Here is a 23395-nt window from a genome sequence, read left to right on the forward strand (position 1 = left end):
CACTCAAGACCGTGTTGGGTACAGAATCAGCTTTTGATACCCTCTGAGGATGAGGGAGCTTCCCTACCATGGGCTTTGTCAGGCTGTTGTATCATAATTCTCATCTGTGTTCTCTCTACCTGGCATGACTACACTTTAGGTGACCTCCTCCAAGGCATTTTCTTGGCTTCCACTGATCAAAATGCATCGCTTTCTACCCCTCTACTCCTGAAGCACTTTACTGATACCTTTATTATCCACATATTGCAGATGTTACAATGTTGTGAATTAGAGTGACTATGGACGCTTTTGCCTTTGCTTTCAAATTTAGATTCAAGACGGTGGGGACTAGGGGACTGGCATACAATAGCTGTTAAATGAATATTTGTTGACTAAATGAATAAACTTTTAGAGAATAGGAACCGTGACTTTCTAATCTTTGGATCTACCGTAATCTTTACATTAAAAGTAAATCAATAAATGTCTTTTAAAATGTTCATTTAAATACAACTCATGTCCTAAAACTTTTGTAGGAACAGCTTTTTAGAGATCACAGTCTAAATATGTCATACAGTATTATAGCTATTATAGCTCTATCCATGTTCATTTCCAAACTTTCAAATCGTGTCACATAGTTCATCTGATTTGTCAAAGATGATATATGGAAAGTCTTATAGAAACATGTGCACAAACACGCATGTGCACACACACATAATTTTTAAAAAATACTTTTCTTCACTATTATGGGGAAAATATTTGAAATCAACCCTAACTCTGAAAGCTGAAAGGTATACTGCCATACTCATAATGATTTTTCCTACTGTTCTGGGATTCTTTCCTTGTGTGGGACCAGGACAGTAGTTTATTGATGCACATCTTGTCTCTGCTATGCCAGAGACCAGGTTTTAAACTTTAAAATTCTCATCCATACTAGGTTTTCAATAATTGCTGAGCAATGGAGTTGGTATCCTATAGGAAAATAAAAGAGCTGTTTCCACATGAGCTTTTGTATGGTCTGTTGGGGTTATTTATATTTTACAAACGAGTATTCATTTCTGTCTGGGTGTGACCTCTTTTCCAGGGAGGTTCCCTTGAAGGATGCAAAGGAATATGCTGAATCCATAGGTGCCATTGTGGTTGAAACAAGTGCAAAAAATGCTATTAATATCGAAGAGCTCTTTCAAGGAATCAGTAAGTACCTGAAAGTGTGTTTTTAGCTTTGCTTACATTGTAATGCCTCTGACAGTCAAAGGACGAAATCATAAAGCTCTAAAGTAGAGCTTTTCTTCTGTGTGAATTTGATGTGATGCATCTGAAACCTATGAGCATGTGGTTGTCAATACTGGCCTATATTATGTCTCCCAATTCTAGATTTTCATAATTCTGTGCTTTAACCTGGCAGTTCTGTGTTTTATGATCCAAAATGAAGTAATTTGCAAAACAAAATTATTTCAATTAGAAAATTATGTATTCTATACATAATTCATGGTTATTCCTCATGAATAACCTTTATCCAAGAGCATTTATATGCAGGGGTGGAAAAATTAATTTTCCTTCTACTCTTCTAAAATCTTCTGGCTAGACTAATAATCAAATTGACATGAGACAGATTAATGAAAAAAATGACCAGATTTGTTACATATGCACATACGGGGCTTCATAAGAATAGGGGACCCAGAGACAGATCTGGCAATTGAGGCTTATATGCCATCTTGAGCTAAGGAGAAGGGGAAGTTGTAGTTTGGAACTACAAAGGACAGGAGGGCAATTCACATGGAAATGGAAAAGCAAATGTTTGGTAGATAAATGTTTGTTGGGCCATCTTTAACAATGGGACACAGAGTGGACTTTAATCAAACAGGCCTTGTTAGGTTCCCTTCTGTCTATCACATACTAGTTCATATTAAACTATAGTTATCTATGATGATAGCTCCCTTCCTGGAGCAGGTCCTCTATCTAAATTCTTTTAGGCACTTTGGGGGAAGGTCAAAGTTTCTTCCTGAGTCTTTATTTTCTTAATAATCAATCAATAGCCCAAAAGGCATGTTTTGGGGTGGCAAATTCTGCTTTCCCTTGTATGTTAGTATGTTGAGGGGAAGAGAAATAAAATAGAAGTTATAGAAAACTGAAGCCACCCCTTAAACCGAATGACTCTAGGCAAATGAAATAAGAGAACCTTTTAGTATTTTCTTTTGCCCAGTGATTGCCAACAAAAACAGTGTCTCCATCCCATGTGACCTGAAATTGGGAATTGGGTGGAGAGTCAATATGTAAAGATTTTTCTCTTTTCTGATCGGCTAGTTAATGGAAGGTGATGGCTCCCTTTTTCATCTCCAGTTCTGGGCAATAGTACGCTTCTCTTTCTTTATGCTGCTTCCCCATGAATAACCTTTATTCAAGAGCTGTTTGCCAGCTGATGGCCAGATCTTGCCTTCATAACCTTTCTGGTAATTATTTTCTGTTCTGGGTCCCTTCAGAGAGTGACCTGCTGAGAGCTGTCTTAGGAAACTGTGTCCTGAGACATCTTTGGAGTGTAATTGGGGACTTTGCAAGAAGTATGTGTTTAGTGAGGTGCGGAGACTCAAAGTCCTGGGGTAGTCACCTTAGGAAAAGTTGAACTCCTGAACAGTTGTCAGTTCTTGTCAAACATCTTGGCTCCAGATAGTTCCAGGAGGGAATTCCAGAAGGGAAACTGATAGTGTGATCTCGCTGAGGTCATTCTTGGCGATGCTCTCAAAGTCAGAGGGGCCATCACTTCCCAGAACAGATTTGATTTCCTTTTAACTGGTTCATTACTTCAGACTCTGAGAACCCACAGCAGGGAATGTTCTGTTTTGTTTCTTTTGGCTTGATGGGGAATTCACTGGAGATGGGGAACTCTGACGGTTACTTGAGCGATAAAGAAATGCACAGAAGAATGCAGCTAAGCCCTGCACAGCCTGGGCCCCCTTGTTCGCTGGGTCTACACCACCTTTCCTTTCTGCCTCCTTCAGAAGGATTCGTTTTCCTATCATTTCACGCTCTCAGCAGAATAGTATTCTCCAAGCTCATTGACCGGAGTGGTTGAACTCTAGAGTGCTGGGCTGTGATTTTATGTTGGAAACCCCTTATTCCCAGATGCCAGTTCCCTCCCGAAAATGGCTGTGGGTGCAGCGCTCTGCTGTGAAGAAACTGCTCAGCTGTGCTCTGTAGCTGTATAACTCTGGGTGACATCTGAACTTGAACTCATTCCATTAACCTCATATTTCCTCAAATTAAGCTCATTCTTTTCTGTTGGCAGTTGGCTTTCCTGGTAGGTTAGGCTGATTGTACAGCTATTAAATATTTGTTTCCGCTAATGATTTAATAAGTAAAGTTAGATAGCTCCTGAGGACTGTGACAGCCCCGCCTTTCCTTTCTGCAGCTCTTTGTGTTTTCTAGAGCCCTCTCCCCCACATAAGCCTCTGAAAGGTTGACAGTGCAGACTGCAGGGCCCTGCAAGGAAACACAGTGCTCTGCATACCTGAAATTTAACTTGAGGTTTCTGCATGAGCTAGGAGACTTTCTGAGGTTTATGCAATTCATTATTAAAATAAAAAATGAAATAAGGACCTCAAAGAAGAAAACAACCTAAGCAGGAAGAATTCATATCTCAGCTTGAAAGATATTTCTTTGTATGGTCCAGCCAGTATAAATTCCTTCAGGCATACATGAGGTCTTTGTTTCTCAAAGGGATGGGGACTTTGAATAAGGAATTCCTGAGATTCTAGTGGTCTGTTCATTTAAGAGAAAACAAGTCTTTTACTTAAAGCACTGGGTGATTATGGCTTCAAATAATTAATTTCTATAGAAGCCGTACAATACTTGTATCACTTTATCTTCCATGTCAAATAAACAACTGTTTGTTTCTGTTTTATTATGCTTCGTTCGGTTGTAAGTTCCTTAGCAAAGAAGCCTGTAAATATCCAGCTTGGGTCAGGATCTCTCTCCACATACATACTGTAAGCGCTGGTGCCTTCCCAGCCTCTTTACGCCTTCAGGTGAATTTCTTCAGAATGGGATGTTGTAGCCTAACCACAGAATAAAAGCCCTTTTAAAAAGGTGTGCTTAAGTAAAATTCATTCATATTGACTTGGATGAAGAGACAAATGTTTCTCTTTTACATTCTCAGAGTGTTCATAAACCAGAAATGAGTCAACTGTGTTTTCTGAACATGAGTTAATATGCTTTCTAACTGGAAATTGTTTACCAAAATGTTATCTATTTTCAAAGACTGGTGTTACCCTGGAAATGATTTAGGCTCTGGCCTGTTTGGAATGGTTTGTGCACAGGCCCCATGTAGCGCAGTGTCCTCTAGGCGCCCTTTTGTAAATCACATTTTTGATCCTACTTTACCCCACTGCCTGGAGCTAATTCTCTTCCATGTATTTCTACCCAGCATTGTTCATTTTTCTTTCTTGGATTTTTATACCTTTGAACATTAAAAGTTTCCTCTTTGAGTTGTAATATAAGAAGAATTCTTGGCCAAGAAAATTGTTACACATTTGAGTTTTTAAATTGGCGCAAAAAAACACAATGAATATTCTGCTGCTGTTTACTCATTACAGTGTTAGAAATCAAAACCCCAAATCCTGTTATTCTTCCTTATGAAACTACTCTCTCAGCTTGTGTCTGTAATTGTAACTTGAAAGGCAGGGTACAGAGCCCGAATGTCAGCCTTTGCTCCTCAACAGGCTTTGCCTTTATTCTCTCCTTCGTCCATTTGCCTTCTTTGTGTGATGCTCCTTCCTTCCTCCCTGCAAACCTTAATTCCTTCAAGGTCCAGTCCAAATCTCTCTCTTCGTGAAGTCTTTATCTGCCCCAGCTCTCACTGGTGCTGCCTGCCTTTAATTTGAGGTCTCTTGCATCTGAATATGACATTTGAACATATTCTCCATTTAAAAAATTCTCCAAGTGTTTCAGGTATCTGTCTATTCTTCTGGCGAGACTGTAAGTTCTCTGGGAGCAGATCTTATTTCATCATATTCCCCATAAAGCTGAGACTAGTAAATAGGATAGTGCCAAATTCAGTGTTTTGAATTTGGACCTTCGACCTCATTTCATGGGGTTCCAGGAGATATTATTTCAGTGGGTTCACTAGATCAAGTGAAATGGGCTCACTTTTCTATAGGGACATGAGTTTGCATAGCAGCCACTTGGACAGGCCTAGTGTCTCTTCTTTCATTTAATCAACTAATGTATCCTGTGCCCTTTTGTGGGCCAGGTGTTATGCTAGACACCAGGGGCATCATGGTGAACAAAACAAACTGACAGTTGAGTGGGGAGAGACAGGCTGTGGGCATAGGGTCAAATATACGTATAATTACACATTGTATGAATGCTGTGAATCAAAGGAACAAAGACTCTGGGGAAAGTGATGGGTGGGGATTTTAGATTGAGTGGGAAGATCTCCCCAAGGAAATGATTTTAAGCTGGAAAAATGAGAAGAGGACAGTTGGGCAAAGAGCTCAGGAAGGGCTTGTCAGGCTAAGTGAACACCATGAGCTGAGTTCCTGAGGCAGGAAGTGGTGTGGTACATTTAAGGAAGAGAAAGGAAACTGGAAGGCTGCAGGGTGGGGGTTCAGGACAGTGGTGGGAGGTGAGCTTAGAGACTGAGCCACATCCTTGCTTGACCTTGTAATGGGAAGGAGGGAGTGATACTCCAAATGCAGCTAGAAGCTCTTCAGGTGGTTTAAGCATACATGTGGCTTATCTAGTTTACACTGACCAAAAGATTATACCATTCGAGACTGTATTGGGGAGAGAAATGCTTGGAAAAGGCACACTCAATTAGGATGCTGTTTTAGTAATCTAAGAAAGCGGTGGTGGCTTGGACTAGAGTAGAGAGAATTTGTTGTGAATTTCAGAAATGTTGAAAGAACCAATAACACTGCGTAGTGGGTGGAAAATGGGGAGGGAGAGAGAGAGAGAGTGATACCAAGACACACTCCCAGGGTTCCCCTTCCTGCAGTGGGGAAGACTGGGACTGGATTCATTATGAGCCTGGCAGGCTGCATTCTGGAGTGTGAGGAACACAAATTTTGGTTTGTGGATTTTAATTATTCAACTCAAATACTTTTTTTTTTTTAAAACTCTCCCTGAGGGCTAAAAGAGATGGGGCTGCAGGCTCACCAGAAAAATGTCTGGATTGGGGTGAGACCTCAGCCAGACAGCTGTGCTTTTGCTCCAGTGAATTTGAATTTCGACTGTTGAGAAGAGCACACCAGGCTTTCTCCCGAAAATCATACCTAGAGACATTGTAGACATTGAATTAGGTTTGTTGTTTGTTTCTTGTTAGTTTGAGAACAGGGTGAGAAATATTTGGCTTTTTTAAATGAATATAATTAGAGATACAGGCATATTGATTTGGAAAGATTAGAATAAGACGTTAATATGAAGGAGAGGAAGCTAAGACTTGTGGGCAGTAATCATGTCTTGTTCTGTAACCATTTGTTGCACAGAGTGTTAGGCATTTTCAGTCTACTGTATTTTTGTAATTTCTTAGGTAGTTACATTTGGTTTGGAGCAGGTTAAAGAAACTTAAAAAAAAAAAAAGTTTGCAAATTTTATAATAGTATAGCAAGCTGTCAAATGAAGGCAAATTTAGCTGTTGAAAGATAAGGAAAGGACAAAGACAAAGCCTGTCCACTTTCTTATCACCAAAAAAGTTAATTTAGCAAATGCAATAAATAAAAGGAGATGCCTGGGAAATAATGTCATTTCAAATATGTATAAATTGGATATCAAAAGCCCTGAACATGTATATCTTTGATCCCAGAGATTATAAAGAAGAAATTGATCAGGTGTGCAAAATGTAGCAATGTTTAAGATATAGCAAGCTCTTTTTCTGTGCCATCGTTGCTGTTGCTTAAATATATTTTAACTCATTAATGCATCATTTATCCTATGAAACAGGCACTACTATCATTCCTAGTTTATATGTGAGGAAATTGGGGCATGGAGAGGTAACTTGCTCTAGGGCACATAGCTAATTAAGTGAGAAGGGCCAGTTTCAGAACGTAGGCAGTCGGGCTCCTGAGTCCTTGCTCTCAACTCCTAGTCCATATCACTTCTCATTGCAAATGGCAGCTTAAACGATAACGTTATTCATGATAGTGAAAAATAGGAATGACTTAACTGTCTGAAAGTTAGGAAATAGTTTTTTAAAAATTCTGATACACAAATATAAACCAGTGATTAAAAACAATATTGTAAATCTGCATTTACTGACATAAAAAGATAAATTGTCAAGTATGAAGCAAAAGTTAGAGTGGTTTGTATTATATGCTGATTTCATAAATTATGAACCATATAATATATAATAGTAAACAATATATTCTTCTGGGTAAAGATTTGAAAGATACATGATGTTAAAGTGCTGACAATGGTGGTTTCAGGGTGGCGACATCTCAGAGAACTTAAAAAAAAAAACTTTATTCTGGAAAATTTTAGATATACATACCAGTAAACCAACTAATACAGTAAACCATCATGAACTTATAACCAAGCTGGTTTCATCTCTACCTCACACTCCCCCACACTCCTTGCCTGCATTATTTTGAAGAAAACCCCAGACATTTCATCTGTAAATATTTTCAGTATGTAACTTTTTTACATAACAATTACATTGTCATATTAATAATCATAATGCTATTATATTAATATCAAATATTCAGTGATCACAGTTTTTCATATAGCTCATAATTGTCATAAATAGTTTTTTTGCTTGCATTTTATATTGTAATCCAATTGTTGGAATCAGTATGCAAATAAGTTACACACATAGTGATTAGTTGATATGTCTTTTAAGCCTCTCTTAAGCAGGAGGTTCCCTCTCCATCTTTCTTTCTTTATTTCCCTCAAGAAATTTCTTTATTCAAGAAATTAGAGCAGTTGTCCCACAGAGTTTAACGTATAGATTTTGCTGAGTTCCCTTTTATCACTGAGTGGTATTCCATTGCATGCGTAAACCACAATTTGTTAATCCATTCACCTAACATTTGGGTCGTTTTTAGTTTTTGGCAGTTACAAGTAAGATTGCTATGAGCATTCATATATAAGTTTTGTGTGGGTGGAATGCCTGGCCTACCTGGTAGGTAATGTTTAACGTTTTAACAGGCTGCCAAACTGTTTTCTGAAGTGGTTTTAGCATTTGACATTCCCACCACCAATGTAGGAGAGCTCCAATTGCTCCACATCCTTGCCAACACTTGGTATGGTCAGTTGATAAAATTGTAACCGTTCTAATAGGAATGTGGTGGTATCTCCTTGTGGTTTTAATGTACCTCTTCTTAATAACTAAAAATGTTCACTGTCTTTTTGTTTGCTTATTTGCAATCCTTGTGTCTTCTTTGGTGAAGTGTCTGTTCAAATTTAGGCCATTTTGCATCGAGTTGTCTGTCTTCTTATTGTTGAGTTCTAAAGATTATTTATATATTTGGATACATACTCTTTATCAGGTATTTGCTTTTCAAATGTTTTTCCCCAGGCTGTGGCTTGTCTTTTCATTTGCTTAACAGTGTCTTTGGAAGAGCAGAAATTTTTAATTTTGATGAAGTCTAGTTTGTTAGGTTTTTTTTGTAGCTTATGTTTTTTGTGTTTCATGATTTTTAAATATTAAAATAAAAAATTAAAGGCATATATCCATACAGTAGAATATTACTCAGTGATGAAAAGCAAATGAGCTATCAGGCCACAAAAAGACATGGAAGAACCTTAAATGCATATTACTAAGTGAAAGAAGCCAATTCGAAAAGATTGATTCAATGTTTGATTCTTTCTGTATGACGTTCTGGAAAAGGCAAAGCTATGGAGAGAGTAAGAAGGTCAGTGGTTGCCAAGGACTTGGATGGGGAAGAAGGGATTAATAGGTGAAGCATAGAAGAGTTTTAGGGCAGTGAAGCTATTCTGTTTGATACTGTAATGGCAGATACATGTTATTGTACATTTATCAAAATCCATAGACTGTACAGCACTGAGTTAACCCTAAAGTAAACTATGAACTTTAATTAATGATAATCATCAATAATGGCTCATCGATTGTAATAAATGTTCTATACTAATGCAAGATGTTAAGAAAAGAGAAATTGGAGATGAGGGGGAGGAGTACATGGGAACTCTCCATACTTTATGTTCAGTTTTTTTCTGTAAACCTAAAACTGCTCCCCCGCAAAAAAAATAGTGTATTAATTTGAAAAAAAATAAAAGGAGGCGGGCGAGATGCCTTTGAATAATAAGGAAGCTGAATGATTTTAGAAGTCACTCAAGCCCTCCATGTTGAAGACATTTGCCATTTTGCACTATCAGCCAATGGAGACCTTCCCCCTTAATTTTCTCTCTGTTGGCACATCACCATCTTTCAGCCCCCTAGACTTTTAATTTTTTTAAATTCCTCTCTTCGCCTTTCTATATCTAATCAGTTGTCACATCTACCAGGTGTCTTCCTATAATTCTGTTTCCATCTTTGGTTTCTACTTCCCTCAACACCCAAATTAAGGCCCTCATTATCTCTGACCTGGACTTTCTGCAAGCCTTCTGACTAAATTCGCTTCTTGTCTCTTAAGCCATTCTGGTCCTATATAGAATGTTATCTCATTTCTCATGTCTAGACTCTGTATTCTAATATCCAAGTTCATCTAGTAATTCCAATATTGTCCTCTTACAAGGAGTTACAGGAAGTGACCTCAAATCATGGGTGTCTCCCCCTGCCCCCATTCTGTATTCTTAGGGCCATATTCCACGACTGTAAGCCACTACAATGTTCTGTAGAGACCCATTCTCTAAATGAAGAGGGTTGAAGGTCATTATCAAGAGTAAAAACTGTCAAATCCTAACAAACTTGGTTAATTTTCTGAATGATTCAGAAAATCAGGATCAAGAAATGGAAGTTAAACAGCGACTGCCAGCACCACTAATACTCAACAAAAGATAGGGAGCCAAGTAAATACTGGAACTGGAGTGAAAGGTGAGTATGTAAACAGCGAAATGGTCAGGGAGGACTGTAAGCTCATGCAGGAAATGGCGGGTCTACCACACAAGGAAAACGAACAGCTGCAGCGAAGCATGCTAGATTATTTTTGTTGTGTGTAAAAGCATTACAGCCTCCAGAGCCATGATAAAATTTATAGACTTGGACTTTTTTTCCCCCACATACTGCATTCCTGAGGAACCATTTATAAAACCTGCTTTTTTTCTCGGCTGTCAACTTTCAGGAAAACTGAATTTCAAAAAACAGTCATAACTTTTCCCAAACAGAATCTTACACAATCCAAACCTTATTAAAATAAACACCCTGGCCTAAGATTTATACTCAAGAATGACTTGTTATGGAGATTGCATACTCGGAGGACATTTTGTAAGAGTGGAAACATGCCAACGATGCTTGGAGCCTTTTCATTTGTTTGTGTATACATATTTGTCCTGTTCTATGCCTCATGTAATTAATACTGATTCAACAGTGCTCCAAGGTGATCACCTTGATACAAAACACTGTGGCCATTTTCTGGAACTATTCTTTTGTCTAAGTACATTTAACTTTTATTCGGTAAGTTGGAAATCACTCAGACCACAAGATCCTGAGTGCTTGTGTTTTCACGGTGCTGTTTGTTTCCTTCTCTCTCTCTCTCTTTTTTTTCAGTTTTTATTGTTTATTGGAGTAACGTCGGTTAATACAATTATATAATTTTCAGATGTACATTATAATTTGACATCTATTATTGTGTGTTTACCGCCCAAAGTCCAGTTTCCTTCAGCTACCATATATTTGATCCCCTTACCCACTTCACTCTCCCCCTGGCCCCTGTTTCCTTCTCTTTTTAAGATGCTTGCCTCATTGTTATAACCCTGCTTTCCTCTCTCTGCCTTAAAGTGGAAGTACTTCCTTTCTTCTCACTGTTTGAAGTTGGAATGGGTGAGACACCTCCCAAGTCGAGTGTTCTGTAGAGGAGCAGGGGCTTCAATCCTGGTAACTGAACCCTGAGTATCAACCATTGTGAGCCAGGAGGCAGGGACTTCTCCCCTTGCAAACTTCACCTGAGCAGTGCCCAGAACCATGACTCTTCATTGTCACTAGTTCTTTCCACAGTAGTGATAGCCATATATCTATATTGTATAGTAGTCATCAAGTTACTTTCTCATCTTTTTATAGGTGAGGAAAGGAAATCTTGGAAGTATTCAGTAACTTGACCAAGTTCATGTAACTGGAATACTGACTCTCAGATTTCAAAATTTTTTCTGTCGGATGAGCAAAATGAAGTCTGAGAAAATTGCAGTAATTCTGATTTTTGAGAAATGTTTTGTCCTAATAAGTGAGATTTTGAATATGCTGGAGATAAAAAGAACCTGGTGCCTCTAAGAAGCCAGATTCAACAACTGTTTCAAAAACATCGATAACAGTTTAAAGTGAATAAGAGGGGAGTCTCCTTGAGGCATGAATCAGGTCTTAATCTTGCATCTCAAACACTGTCTTATTGTCTTGCTTATTGTCTGCTTAGAGAAATGAGGGGTGGGAAAGAGGAAGGGAGAAGGGGAGAGCAAGGAGGGGTGCTGATGGACTGCCCTAGCATTCCCGTTTTGTTTCTGTATGCTCTTTGTTTTCAGATTTTTACCCACTTTTGTGACTTTAATAAATATCTTATGTATAAAGTTTTTCTATATTTGGGATACTTATGTTAGAATTAACAACATAAGAATAGCATGAAGTCGATGCTAGTATAGATAGTGATTTTGATAATTGCCAAAAATACTGATCGGTAAAGTGCTTGTCTTAGTTAACTAAGGCAATAGCTTGCACCAAGCAGAATTATAATTTTGTCCAAAATTATTTCAGATGCAAAAGCAAAAGTTCCTATTGCAGTACCTAACACACTCGAGAGGCACCTAAAATATTATTATTTTAAGTAACTTAAATATTGATAAAACTTGAAACTATCATCCCTCCAAAACACATCACTTTCTTTCAAGGAGTAACACTTGACCAGTGAGATGTGACCTAGATAAGTCAGAATATGGGTAGTCACTGGGAACTTTTCCTCTCTTTATCACTTAAATTGACAAAGTAGGAGCATTTTGTTTACTTCCTTTTAATTCTGACTAATAAAAGAACACAGCCTGTCCAGAAGAGGAAAACACATACGTGTGCTCTCATTTGCTTTGGGATTAGGAGTGAACATTTTCGAGAATGGCCAGCAGAAGCTTTGTATAGTTTTGTTGGCCATATGAAATGGCAGAAGCAATAGCTGCAGAAATTATTACAATGTTCCCATCTGCTCCATAATCAGACGAAGAGTCATTAATTTTGAATTTTGGATGATTGCCAATGACCTTAATTGTTATGCTTGAGCTTTAGTGAATGGCCACACCACCCAGTCTACACAATGCATTGATATCTTTGAAATGAACTGTTTCTGCCCCTTGTGGAAATGCACCTCTCTCAGGGCATTTTGACTCTTTATGGTCTTTAGGTAATATCCACTTGCACTAAAGGACTTTGTCTTTGGAACTATTTCCCTTCCATTTCTAATTGCTGGTTACTTACTAAACTGATATGCTAATTAGCTGATTAAAAAAATCCTTATTTTAGAGCTAGGTTTCATGCTTTTTTCTTAGGAGATAGAAAGGTAGCATAGAGAGCTAATGTGGTATAGTGAAAAGAACACAGGCTTTGGAATCCATCAGAAAAATCAAGATGTAAGTTACAAAGAACCACCTGTGCCACTAATTATCAATGTGAGCTTCAGCACCTAACCTAAGTTCTCTGAGGCCTAGTACAATAGTGATGAAAACAGCCATCCACTAACTTCACGGGGTTAAATGTGGATAGTGCCTATGAAAAAAATTGGAAAATTTTGAGATTATAAACAAATATTTGTGATTTCCAGATTCCATTGCCTTTTTAAAAAGGCAACATAACTTTAATAAGATAAAACTCACATATCTGATATTGACGACAATCCTGTATTATAAACTTCAAAGTTAATAAGTGACTAGATCTTAATTGTTCCCATGACAAAAAAGAAATGATAATTATGTGACATCATAGGGGTGTTAGCTAATGCTATGGTAGTAAGCATATTGAAATATATAAATGTATCAAATCAACTGGTTGTATACACTTTAAACTTATATAATGTTATATGTCAATTGTATACCAATAACAATTAATTTTTAAAAACTCAAATACCATACATTTCACCCATTTAGAGTATACAATTCAATGGTTTTTCATCTAGTCACAGATATATACAACCATCATCCATTATCAGCTTAGTCAGCTTTAGAATCTTTATCACCTAAAAATGAACCCCCCACATCCTTTAGCTACCACCTCTCTGTCTCCCTGCATTGCATTTTAAATTCTTATTTTGTGTTTATTTACAGAGATGCTAGGATAATTTTTAAAATTAAATTAAGTAAAAATAAGATTACTTGTGGATGACATTAAAATAGTTTCCTGTGAAGAGTATCTCTCGGGACTTTTGTTAATGCTCTAAGTGCATTGGCAAGATGAGGGATGGGGAGCTAAGTGTTAATAAGTGATATTACGAGGAAGATTACAATTCCCAATCCAGTTCTATTTTAAGAAGCAGAAAAGATGAGTATGCACTGTTATTACTGAAGGCGGGGTGCTGCGGAGCAGCTCTTTCCAGTGCGACAGATCTGCGGAAAGGCTGGGGAAGAACAGTGGGCTGATGCTTGTGCCGAGAAGGTGGGTGAGAACTTTCCCCTCTACTCAGAAGCAAGAGGTTCCAAATCCAAGGAAATCTGTATTATCAGGAAGCTGATTTTTCTTTTCCTTAACTTTCCAAACAAGGGTTTGACTTTATTCAGCAGAGCAACAAAGGAAGGAAGTAGAAAGGCGGGAGGGAGGGAGAGTTACTCCTGGAGCCACTCCACTTTCCGTACAACACAACCGTTCCTGGAGCTGTTGAGGCTCGGTCTTAATCTGTGTGTGGTGTCCACTGGTAAAAAGGAACTCAGCTTTGGCCTTCTTTTTGTTCCAGGTCGCCAGATCCCACCCTTGGACCCCCATGAAAATGGAAACAATGGAGCAATGAAGCTTGGGAAGCAAGCTACGCAAGCCAGCCGGCGGTGCTGCTGACCAGGGGTCACGGCCCACTGTACTTGAAGAAGCCAGAGTCACCTCCCCATGCACTGCTGAAGGACCCCCTAATCTTAGTGGCCTGGCGCCTCACTTAGAGAGAAGTGAGCACACTGGCTTGGCATCATGGAAGACCCACAGGGAACGGGGCAGGAAAAGTCCCCGGAAAAGGATTTGAGAAAACTCTGGAAAAATTCACCACGTCGCCTTTTGTGCATGAAATGCACACGGGAGGGAATGGATGTTAGGTAATAAGTATAGTTGAGTTTTTGTTAAACCTTAGAATATTCTCGATTTGTACAAAAATTTTACTGGTTTATTATGTGTGTGAGATTATAAAGTGGTGTTCCACTCTGATTTCCTGTGTTCCCTAGCCAAACTCCAGTAACTTCTTCAGCGCCATTGCTTCTGTTGACTAACCAGCCTTCACTGAAAGGTTAATTTAATTTTATTTAGTTTGCCTTTCACTGGAGCATAATTGGATCATCACTCAAGCTGTGGACTTGAGCTTTTATAAAAGTGGAGAAAGATGTATTAGAAACTGTTGTCAATATCTCCGACTCTTACTTGATGAACATTTTTCCAAGTTTTGATCATTATAAACAAACAAGCCCAATCTGGCTAAAAATATTGCATTTAATTTTGGGAGTGGGAGGCCTAATTTGGAAGAGTCGTTTAAAGTCACTGTATAAGCGGTGACAGATGTAGGACGTAAATATTATTCCAGAGACCATTTGGTATGCATCACCTCCACAGCAATAAATCCCTACTCTCTTAGAGAGGTTTTAATGCACAGAGTATTATTTTACTAAGAATTTGTGATAGTGTCACGTCTAAGGGGGAAATTAACTGGAGGACATTTAAGTCTATATCATAGGGCAAACTTCTAATAGCAGTTAATAACAGGTTACTGCAAAGCCAGCCAAGGGAAGTCCCAGCACCTTAAGATTCTAGACCTCTAACAGCACAATCAGAGAAAGCATTTGAGGAGATGCCAAGCCTGGGGAGGCAGATCTTAGGGCTAATGAGGACTCCAACTTTGGGATGCCAATTAACTGGGACTAGGCTGTGATAAAACCTTCCTTTTCAGGTACCCTGTCTGCTCAATTAATTAAAGATGTCTGACTGCAAAGGCAGTAAAGGGAGAAAAGGCATGAAGAGGAAGAAAAACTATTTCTATTCTAAATTCAAATCCTATTACCATTTTAATTTTCATAAAAACCTGGAAATCAAGAAGCAGTATGAGTGTGTGTGTGTGTGGGGTCCTATTAGGTCTTATATCGGGAGGTGATTCTTAAGATTTGGAATCGTGCCTTTTGTTGGGGTTAAGGAACTGTGACAGAATGGCCTCAGAAATGGTTAATTGTGCAGCATGGTCCAGCCGGTACCTTCTTTGCCATAAATGTTCAGGGGCTGAGAAACATTTATTGAAAATTTACAGTGTTAAAACCAGCAGAGAGATCATCAGCTGATTAAAGACCTCAAACTTTGAGTAACTCATGTGAGCTGGTGCTTCATGTCTTGCCACGACTGTGCCCTCTTTGCTCTTCACATATAGTGACACCGAGTCCCAACAAAAAGAAAGAGTCCTTGAGAGACCAGGGCCAAGTTTACACTTCTCTACATGGACAGTAATCAAGAAAATAGATGGAAATCACAGATTAAGGTGTTTTTGTTTGTTGTTGTTGTTTTAACAAAAGAATACGGTGTCAATTTGATTTTCTTACTTACTGCTTTGCTCAGCTTGCAAGAGTAGTTTGACAACCTTAAAATTTGAAGGCTGGAAACACTTATATTTGGTTCAAGAGTGCCTCTGAGCTCTCCCAGACAAGTACCTCAAAAAATGTTAGCAAGTGGCATTTGGATGTCTTGGTAGAGCTTTTACAGGGGTTTTTAGGGTTATCTCCACATTGTTAACATTACTTGCTAACATGATTCTGCTTGCAGGCCAAGCAATTATCATGCCTCTACAAAGCTCAAAAATTTGGGATGAAAATTGAAATGACATTTTCCAGGTGACATGCAGGCTTATTTTGGAAGCTTTCCTCATCAAGCTGTCCCTGAGAACCTGGGTTTCTCTCTAGACAGCCTCTCAGGTTTCCTAGATAAGGTGGTATGCGTCCCAGTGGAGTTACACAGCTTTAGGCTGGATCTCTAGTGGTTCTGTCTTGTATAAAATGGCTGGTCTTATAAACATGTAGAGAACTACCCACGAATGAGCCCATGGTTTTATTTCAGAAGCACATGAGGGTGTGAAACCACTCTTTTACCTTTCTGTATTGCTTTAACTATTCAAGCCAGTCAGATGACAGTGTATATAATTATTACTACTTGGAGCAACTGGTGAAAAGAGTAGATGGAACTTGGGCACACAAGCCTTCACTTAAACATGGGGTCTTCTCTGAAGACAGATGCTTCAGCCTTGTCCAGGCTTTCTTATCTTTCTTTATTCTGCCTTGAGATTACTTTCTGTTTGTTCTAACAATTGAAGTATAACCAAGTAATACTATGTAATGGCCTGGATATTACTTTTGCTCCAAAATGTCAAGTTGTTTCATGTGATGTAGCATCCTTCACATAATTTCACCAAATTTGCTCCTTTCCCTCTGTTTTCCCCCCCTTTCATGTGCAGTATATGTATATGTGTAAATATGATTTCATATTTGTTATGCCAACATATAATCCGTTTCACTGGCTAAGTTTGGCTCATGACCGTGTGTTATATAATATAGACATGGGTTCTTATTGGGATTATTTCCCAGTGGAAAGCCCTAAGATGGCAGTGGAGTCAGACATTTTATGTAGGTACATAATTGACTTGCCATTTTATAATTGAAAATGGTACACTAGTGTGTTGAATGTGATATTACCTTGTAGCCTATAGAAGATCGAAGACTTAAAACTAACCTTTAGCCAACAAAGAGCTGTGCCCCAATGAAATTTGAATTAATTTTCTGAAGGAGGTTTGGACGACTGAAATATTTCCTCTTAAGATAAAAGAATATGGCATGTGATGGCTACATTGAGCTCCTTTTAGGGGACTCCACTTCTCATTGCTCTGCAATGCTTGTAGTGAGTTGAATAATGAGCTGGCTTATGAAAGAAAGGACTCTGAGCTGTATTCAGACCTGTTAGGTATCGAGTTTACTCTTTTAATCATTATTGTTGGAACCAGACCCAGTGATCCAATGTCAGGGCTCTGTTGTGTAAACCGCTCCTTTCTCTCGTGTTTTTATAAAGGGCTTCTGTCTGGGCTGGACCCAGTTCTCACATATAGAAGATGCCACTGTAGACAGGACCTTTCTACATTGTATTCTGTAGTAAAGCATCGCCACAACATCGCCCAATTGTATCTGTTATTTTTGGTTTAACACACACTGATTCCTACTAATAAATATTTCAAGTTTTACCAAATTTGTCTTTTTCTTATTATGATGTTCAGTATGATAATTTTTTTTTTAATTAGTCACCCTGGCATAAAGAATGGTGATTCCCCAGAGAAACTTGGGTACCTATACGTAAGAAGACACAGATAAAGATGTTCGCCGGCACTGTGCAATAGCAAAACATTGTCTTCCCCTAAGGAAACCAATAAATAAAATGTGGAATGGCGACATGATGAAAACAATAGGGTAATTAAAATTAATGCAAGCTCTATCATGCATCAGCATATATCTTAAAAAAAGTGGAATGCAGGGCTACCGTACTGCACAGCCCCCAGGGAGCCACTCTCACAGTGGTCTGTGAATGGAGTCCTCAGGAGCTGTGTGGTCTACAGCTTGAGCAACAGAGCTGTGGCCCTGGCTGAGTGAATAAAACAAGTTGAAGAAGTGCAAAAGCATACAAACTTATACAAAGCAATAATGTAAGTTGTTTATCAGCGTGAAAATAAAGGAAGAATTAAAAGGAAAAACATCAGCTTCATGATGGCGCTTACCTCTGGGGAAGGAGGGAAGTAAACAGGATCAGGGAGGAGAACAGAGGCCATTTAACTATGAGTAATTTTTATTTATTTCATGATGTAAAAATTTGAAGCCAATATGAAATGATAGCATTTGGAAATTCCAAATATATAAAGTTTCATTAGTTTATATTTTGCTGTATTCATTTTTTTCCAAAGAGGATGTGGAAACAGACTAGGATTATTAGGCTGACTTCTTAAATATGCTAGAAGGATTTCATAAGTATAACCTGCCAACTTAATGTACTCAGTAAATTTTATGAGTTTTACTTATTCCCATCCCTTCATCATCTCAGCTCCCCACCTGCTCACCAACACACACATCCAATCTCATATGCACTTGTGGATCTTATTGCTTTCTATGAGAGCTTTGTTCGATGCATAGATGAAAGAGGGGAAAGGGATATGATGAGGGAAGAAAGCAGTGCCTTATGTTCTCAGCAATTGAGTCATACCCAGAGCACATGCTGGGAAGCTGTTTTCCATATATAATCAAAAATTAAATAAAACACAAAACCTCACCGTCACCAAGAGATCCAGTGTTCTGATCGTGTAATAAAACAAGCCTTTTGTTTGCATTTACTAAGGAGTGGTTACCTATGTATGGCAACTTGGGGACACTTCCTATTTAGTTAAGGATCTAAGCGCAAGGCCTGCTGGTTGGGAGAGGAGGGAGACCTCATTCTAATCCTATGAGCATCTGTTTCCAGGAATGTCTTCTCTAAAGTTTTGAGACACACTGCAGCAAAATGTAGTTCAACAGGCTGCTTGTACAGATAAGAAGCTATCTTCTCCTCTCCATTCCAGTGTTTATTTAAAAACCAAACAGATAATGCCAAGCATAGGCAGGTATTCTGAAAATGGGCGCTCTCATACGTTCTGGTCAGAGTATAAATTGGTACAAGCTTTCTCGAAAGTGATTTGACAATTGAATATTTAGAACATTTGAAAAGATCATATCCTATGACCCACCAATCCTATTTTTCTATTTCTAGGAATTAATTTAAGTGTATGTGCGTGCGTGTATATATATTATACATATATATGTATATGTATGTATTATACATAATGTACACATCTATTGCTGCATAACACATTTATCCAAAATTTAGTGGCTTAATAAATACGTATTATCTTATGATTTATATGGGCAGGAATTTGGGAAAGGCTTAGCTGGATGGTTCTGACTTGGGGTCTCTAATAGGCTGAATGGAGATGTCATCTGGGGCTGCACCATCTGCTTTGACTGACTCCCTCATGGCTGTGGGCAAGAGGCCTCATTTCCCTGCCAGGTGGACCATAGGTTGCCCAAGGTTGCCCAAGGTTGCCCATAGGTTGCCCAAGTGACCTCATGACGTGGTAGCTGGTTAGCACAGGTTTAATTAATTAGTGATATGCACATACTAAGGTCTTTGTCCTTTATAGTAACGAAAAGTTAGAATAACCCGAGCATCCTGTGATAGGAAATTAGTTAAATAAATTACAGTAGAAAATAGTATAAAATAGAAAACTGTAATCATTAAAAATTACAGTATTAGAAATAAGTGTTACTGGCTACAAAAGTCGGAGGTACAAAAATGTACCTCTTTCTATTTTCTGTAACAACTTAATTTCTACCTTGAGCCCAATTCTGTCTAACGTGGAAAGCTGAATTTAGTCATACCTAGTTTTACCTAGTCAACTCAGTGGCTTCTATCATTTTAGGCGTAAGCTTATTATCAGGATTATCCTCCTTTTCTCCTAAGGGTGGGTGAAGGAGTGGAAAGGATGCATTTAAGATTCTGGAGGGCTTATGTAGTGTTTCTGGATCTGGTCTGGTCACTAAGCTGCCCCCGCCACCCCCCACCCCTGCCACCGTCTTGCATAGCTGGTTCCCTCAAGTCTGCTTCCCACTTAAGGCTCCTGGGAAGACTTTTGGATGGGAGCATGAGCCTCTCTGAGGTCCTCAGAGGATTTTGGGGCAGCAGTCTGGTGTTGGGTGTGGAGCTGTCTCAGGTGGGCTATTCCAGCATCCCTATTCTATTGCCATTCCATGATGACAGTCTGGGGTGAGTCCCAAGGCTCAACCCCCTTCTCAGAGAGTGGTGGTAAGTTGGTGCTGGGCCCACCTTACTCAGCTGTCTCACATTATCCAGCACTCACATTATCCAGCACGTCAGCTGTCTCACATTATCCAGCACTCCCTTCCCAGGAGGTGTACCGGTGGGGAGAGGTAGGCCATAACTTTATGCTAGCTTTGTCAGAGCCTACCCTTATGAGTTCCCAAATCTCCTGCTTAAATGCAGACTTTATCACTCAGAACGGGGCACTTCTGAGCGTGAAAGGGATGCTGTTAACACCAAGCTTGGCCAATAGGAGTAACTCAATAGTCCAGGCAAACTGGGACACATGGTCATTCTGGTCTAGCCTCTTACCCATCTAGCAAGGTGGGAGGTGGTATTGGGGAGGTAGGGCAGAAAACTCAGGAGTTCTTGGGCAAGTACCTTATCACAGCTCTCTTGGTAAAGTCATCAATCCATCCATCCATCCACCCATCTAACGAGTATTTGTTGAGGGCCACTATAAGTCAGTGCTGAACTAGTAGTCCTCTCTGCTCTGTCAGATGTGTATAATTTCCAAGTTTACAGAGGAAATTAAGGGGAAAGACAAGACAATCAAGAATGGCAGGAAAGAGAAGGAGATGTTCCTTCAAGGGCAGAAACGGGGAGGTATCATGACTACAGGAGTAAGAATGGGGGCTTGGGAATCAGCCTACCCCTTACTTATCATAAAGTCTTGACCAGATTACTTGGTTTCTCTGAGCCTCAATTTCCTTCTATAAAACAGGATAGTACCCCCATTACAGGGTTGAAGTCAAGATTAAGTGAAATCATGTGTAAGGCACTAGCATGGAGAACCTATTGGCTATTATTATGCCATAGGCTTCAACCTTTGCCCTGAACTTGGGAAGAGTTTTTTTCCTGCACTCTTAGTTGCTACTTTCTTAGTTTTGTTCCTTTCCTAGGGAAGCAATGCAATATAGAAATTCGGATGAAGAAATTTAGCATCAGACTATCTGAGTCTGACTCCTAACTCTGTAACTCGCTGGTGGTGGGATGTTTGGCAGATTCGTCTCTCTCTAATCCTTAGTTTCCTCCTATATAAATGCAGAAACCAATTCCTATGCACACTTATCCACAATTCTGTAATCCAAAAAACATCATAAATGGAGAGATTTTTTTCTAAGTTTGAGATGAACTCATTTGGCCTGAACTGATCCGATGTTATTTATAGTCATTATTTTCCAACCGAGGGTGACTCTGCTGGATGTTCTGTAATAGATGCACTGCATTGCTTTTATAAAAGCCAAACAAAATTCTGAATTCTGAAAACATCTGCCCCCCAGTTGTCTCGTAGGTATTGTGGTCCCATAGTATCTACCTCCAGGTGTGTCATGAGGAGTAAATGGGAAGTAGGAACAGGCATGTGAAGAGGCCTTCCTGCCAGGGGACTCCAGGCAACCACAGGAGGCACCGTTTACATGGAAGTCGACATTCGCTGTTCTTCATGAGTGGGCTGTAGGGGTGTCACTCTACAGAAGCACTGACAATCCTGGCACCCAGTATTGCTTAAAAACAATAGTAGCTAACATGAATGTAGCAGCCTGCTCTGTGCCAGGTACTATCCTAGGTGTTTTACATCATATCACCTATTTTCACAACCCCCTTAATGAGGTAGATATAATTATTATTATCTCCATTCTACAGATGAGAAAACAGAGGCACAGGAAGTTAGGTAAATTGTCCAAGACCATGGACTAGTAGGAAAGACAGAAGTAAATGTTAGATACTATTATTTTATTTCTTTTTTTAATTAAAAAATTTTAAAAATTTTATTGAGGTATAATAGACATATATTGGTTTCAGGTTTACAACATAATGATTCGTTATTTGTATTTATTGCAAAGTGATCACCACAATAAGTTTAGTCAACATGCATCACCACATGTAGCTACATTTTTTTTTCTTGTGATGAGAACTTTTAAGATTTACTTAGCGATTTTCAAATATACGATACACTATTAACTATAGTCACCATGATCCCTGAGACTTATTTTATAAATTTTATAAGTAGAAGTTTGTACCTTTTGATCTCCTTTACCCATTCCGTCCCCTCCAATCTGTTCTGGCTGTTTTCAACCAATATATTTTGGAGCTGTTTCCATACATATCAATATCTACAGATATACTTTATTATTTTAAATGACTATATAATCGTTATGATAATTAACATTTATTGAACATTTACAATTTTCCAGCACTGTTCTAAGTGCTTCCATTTTCTCTTTACTCTCATTATAAGTACTGTAAATATGAAGGAATGAAAAAAAGAAAATCTTCATTCACTGAATACTTTCCGTGAACTAAATACTTTGAAATTGGAGCTCATTTTATCCACAAAACTATCTGAGAAAGATGCGCTCTTGTTCTCATTTGTATAGAAGGAGCATAGAGAACTTAACCGACTTTCTCAATTTTATGCTGTTAGTAAGCAGGGTAAACCCAGTGATATCGAGGCCCATGCTAACTAGCGTTCTTACATCTTAGGAGGAGTGTTGGCTGGGAGCTAAGGGTTAACCCGCTCCAGCTGGAAGAGCTGAACCACTCCATTAACTAGATTTGCTGGTTTCACTGAATATATTATCTGATCTCAAACTGCTGGAGTGACTCTCCTGGACCTGCTGCTTGGGCAGCTTGATTTATCTTTTCCATATTCCTGATCTCAATGCTAACACCATTATTCCGCCCTGACTGAAGTTCTTAACTGGCTTTTTGAGATGACTTCTGCAGCAGAGTCTGGCAATTTTGACATCATAGTGCCTGAGGCCCTGAATTCACTTCTGAGAACCAAGTGCCAAAACTGATGTCCCAAAGTGGGCCTGGATGGCCCCAGGGTGGCCAGCTTTCTCTGTACTCCTTCACCTCCAGTTTTCTCTGGATTCGTACCTATTCTCTCCTTTCCTAGTCTTTTGGAAAAGGATCCCAACTCACTTCTTAAGCATGTCCCAACCTTTTTGTTTTGCTATCATCTTAAAATTCCTCCTGCACTGCTTCTCTCCTGTGGTGGTTAACTTACATATGTGCATAAATCTTCTCTAGTTTTGATCAACTGCCATCCATCTCCTTTTCCCTATCAAGCCACTCTCTCTGTCCTTCACACTAATGAAATTCTTAAAAGAAAATCATGATCTACTTCTTTGATCTTCTATTCACTCATCTCAGTTTAGTCACTTTCCCTCATTCTGTGCTTTCAAAGATGACCTTGCCTAATCGCCCCACTGCTGACCTCTTTTGTCCCAC

The 23395-nt window shown here is 39.0% G+C and overlaps 1 protein-coding gene across 1 annotated transcript in view; it reads left to right on the plus strand.

Annotated features, from left to right (window-relative positions):
* Nucleotides 1-17509, plus strand: part of RAB31 (RAB31, member RAS oncogene family) — a 117455-nt gene extending 99946 nt beyond the window's left edge. Inside the window, exons 6-7 of the mRNA XM_006920080.3 lie at nt 1061-1170; nt 13998-17509. Of these exons, the coding sequence (XP_006920142.1) occupies nt 1061-1170; nt 13998-14095 (208 nt within the window). The 3' untranslated portion in view covers nt 14096-17509. The remainder of the gene's footprint in view (nt 1-1060; nt 1171-13997) is intronic.
* The last annotated feature ends 5886 nt before the right edge of the window (nt 17510-23395 follow it).

The sequence above is a fragment of the Pteropus alecto genome, unplaced genomic scaffold, assembly GCF_000325575.1.
Source record: "Pteropus alecto unplaced genomic scaffold, ASM32557v1 scaffold146, whole genome shotgun sequence".
Lineage (NCBI taxonomy): Eukaryota > Metazoa > Chordata > Mammalia > Chiroptera > Pteropodidae > Pteropus > Pteropus alecto.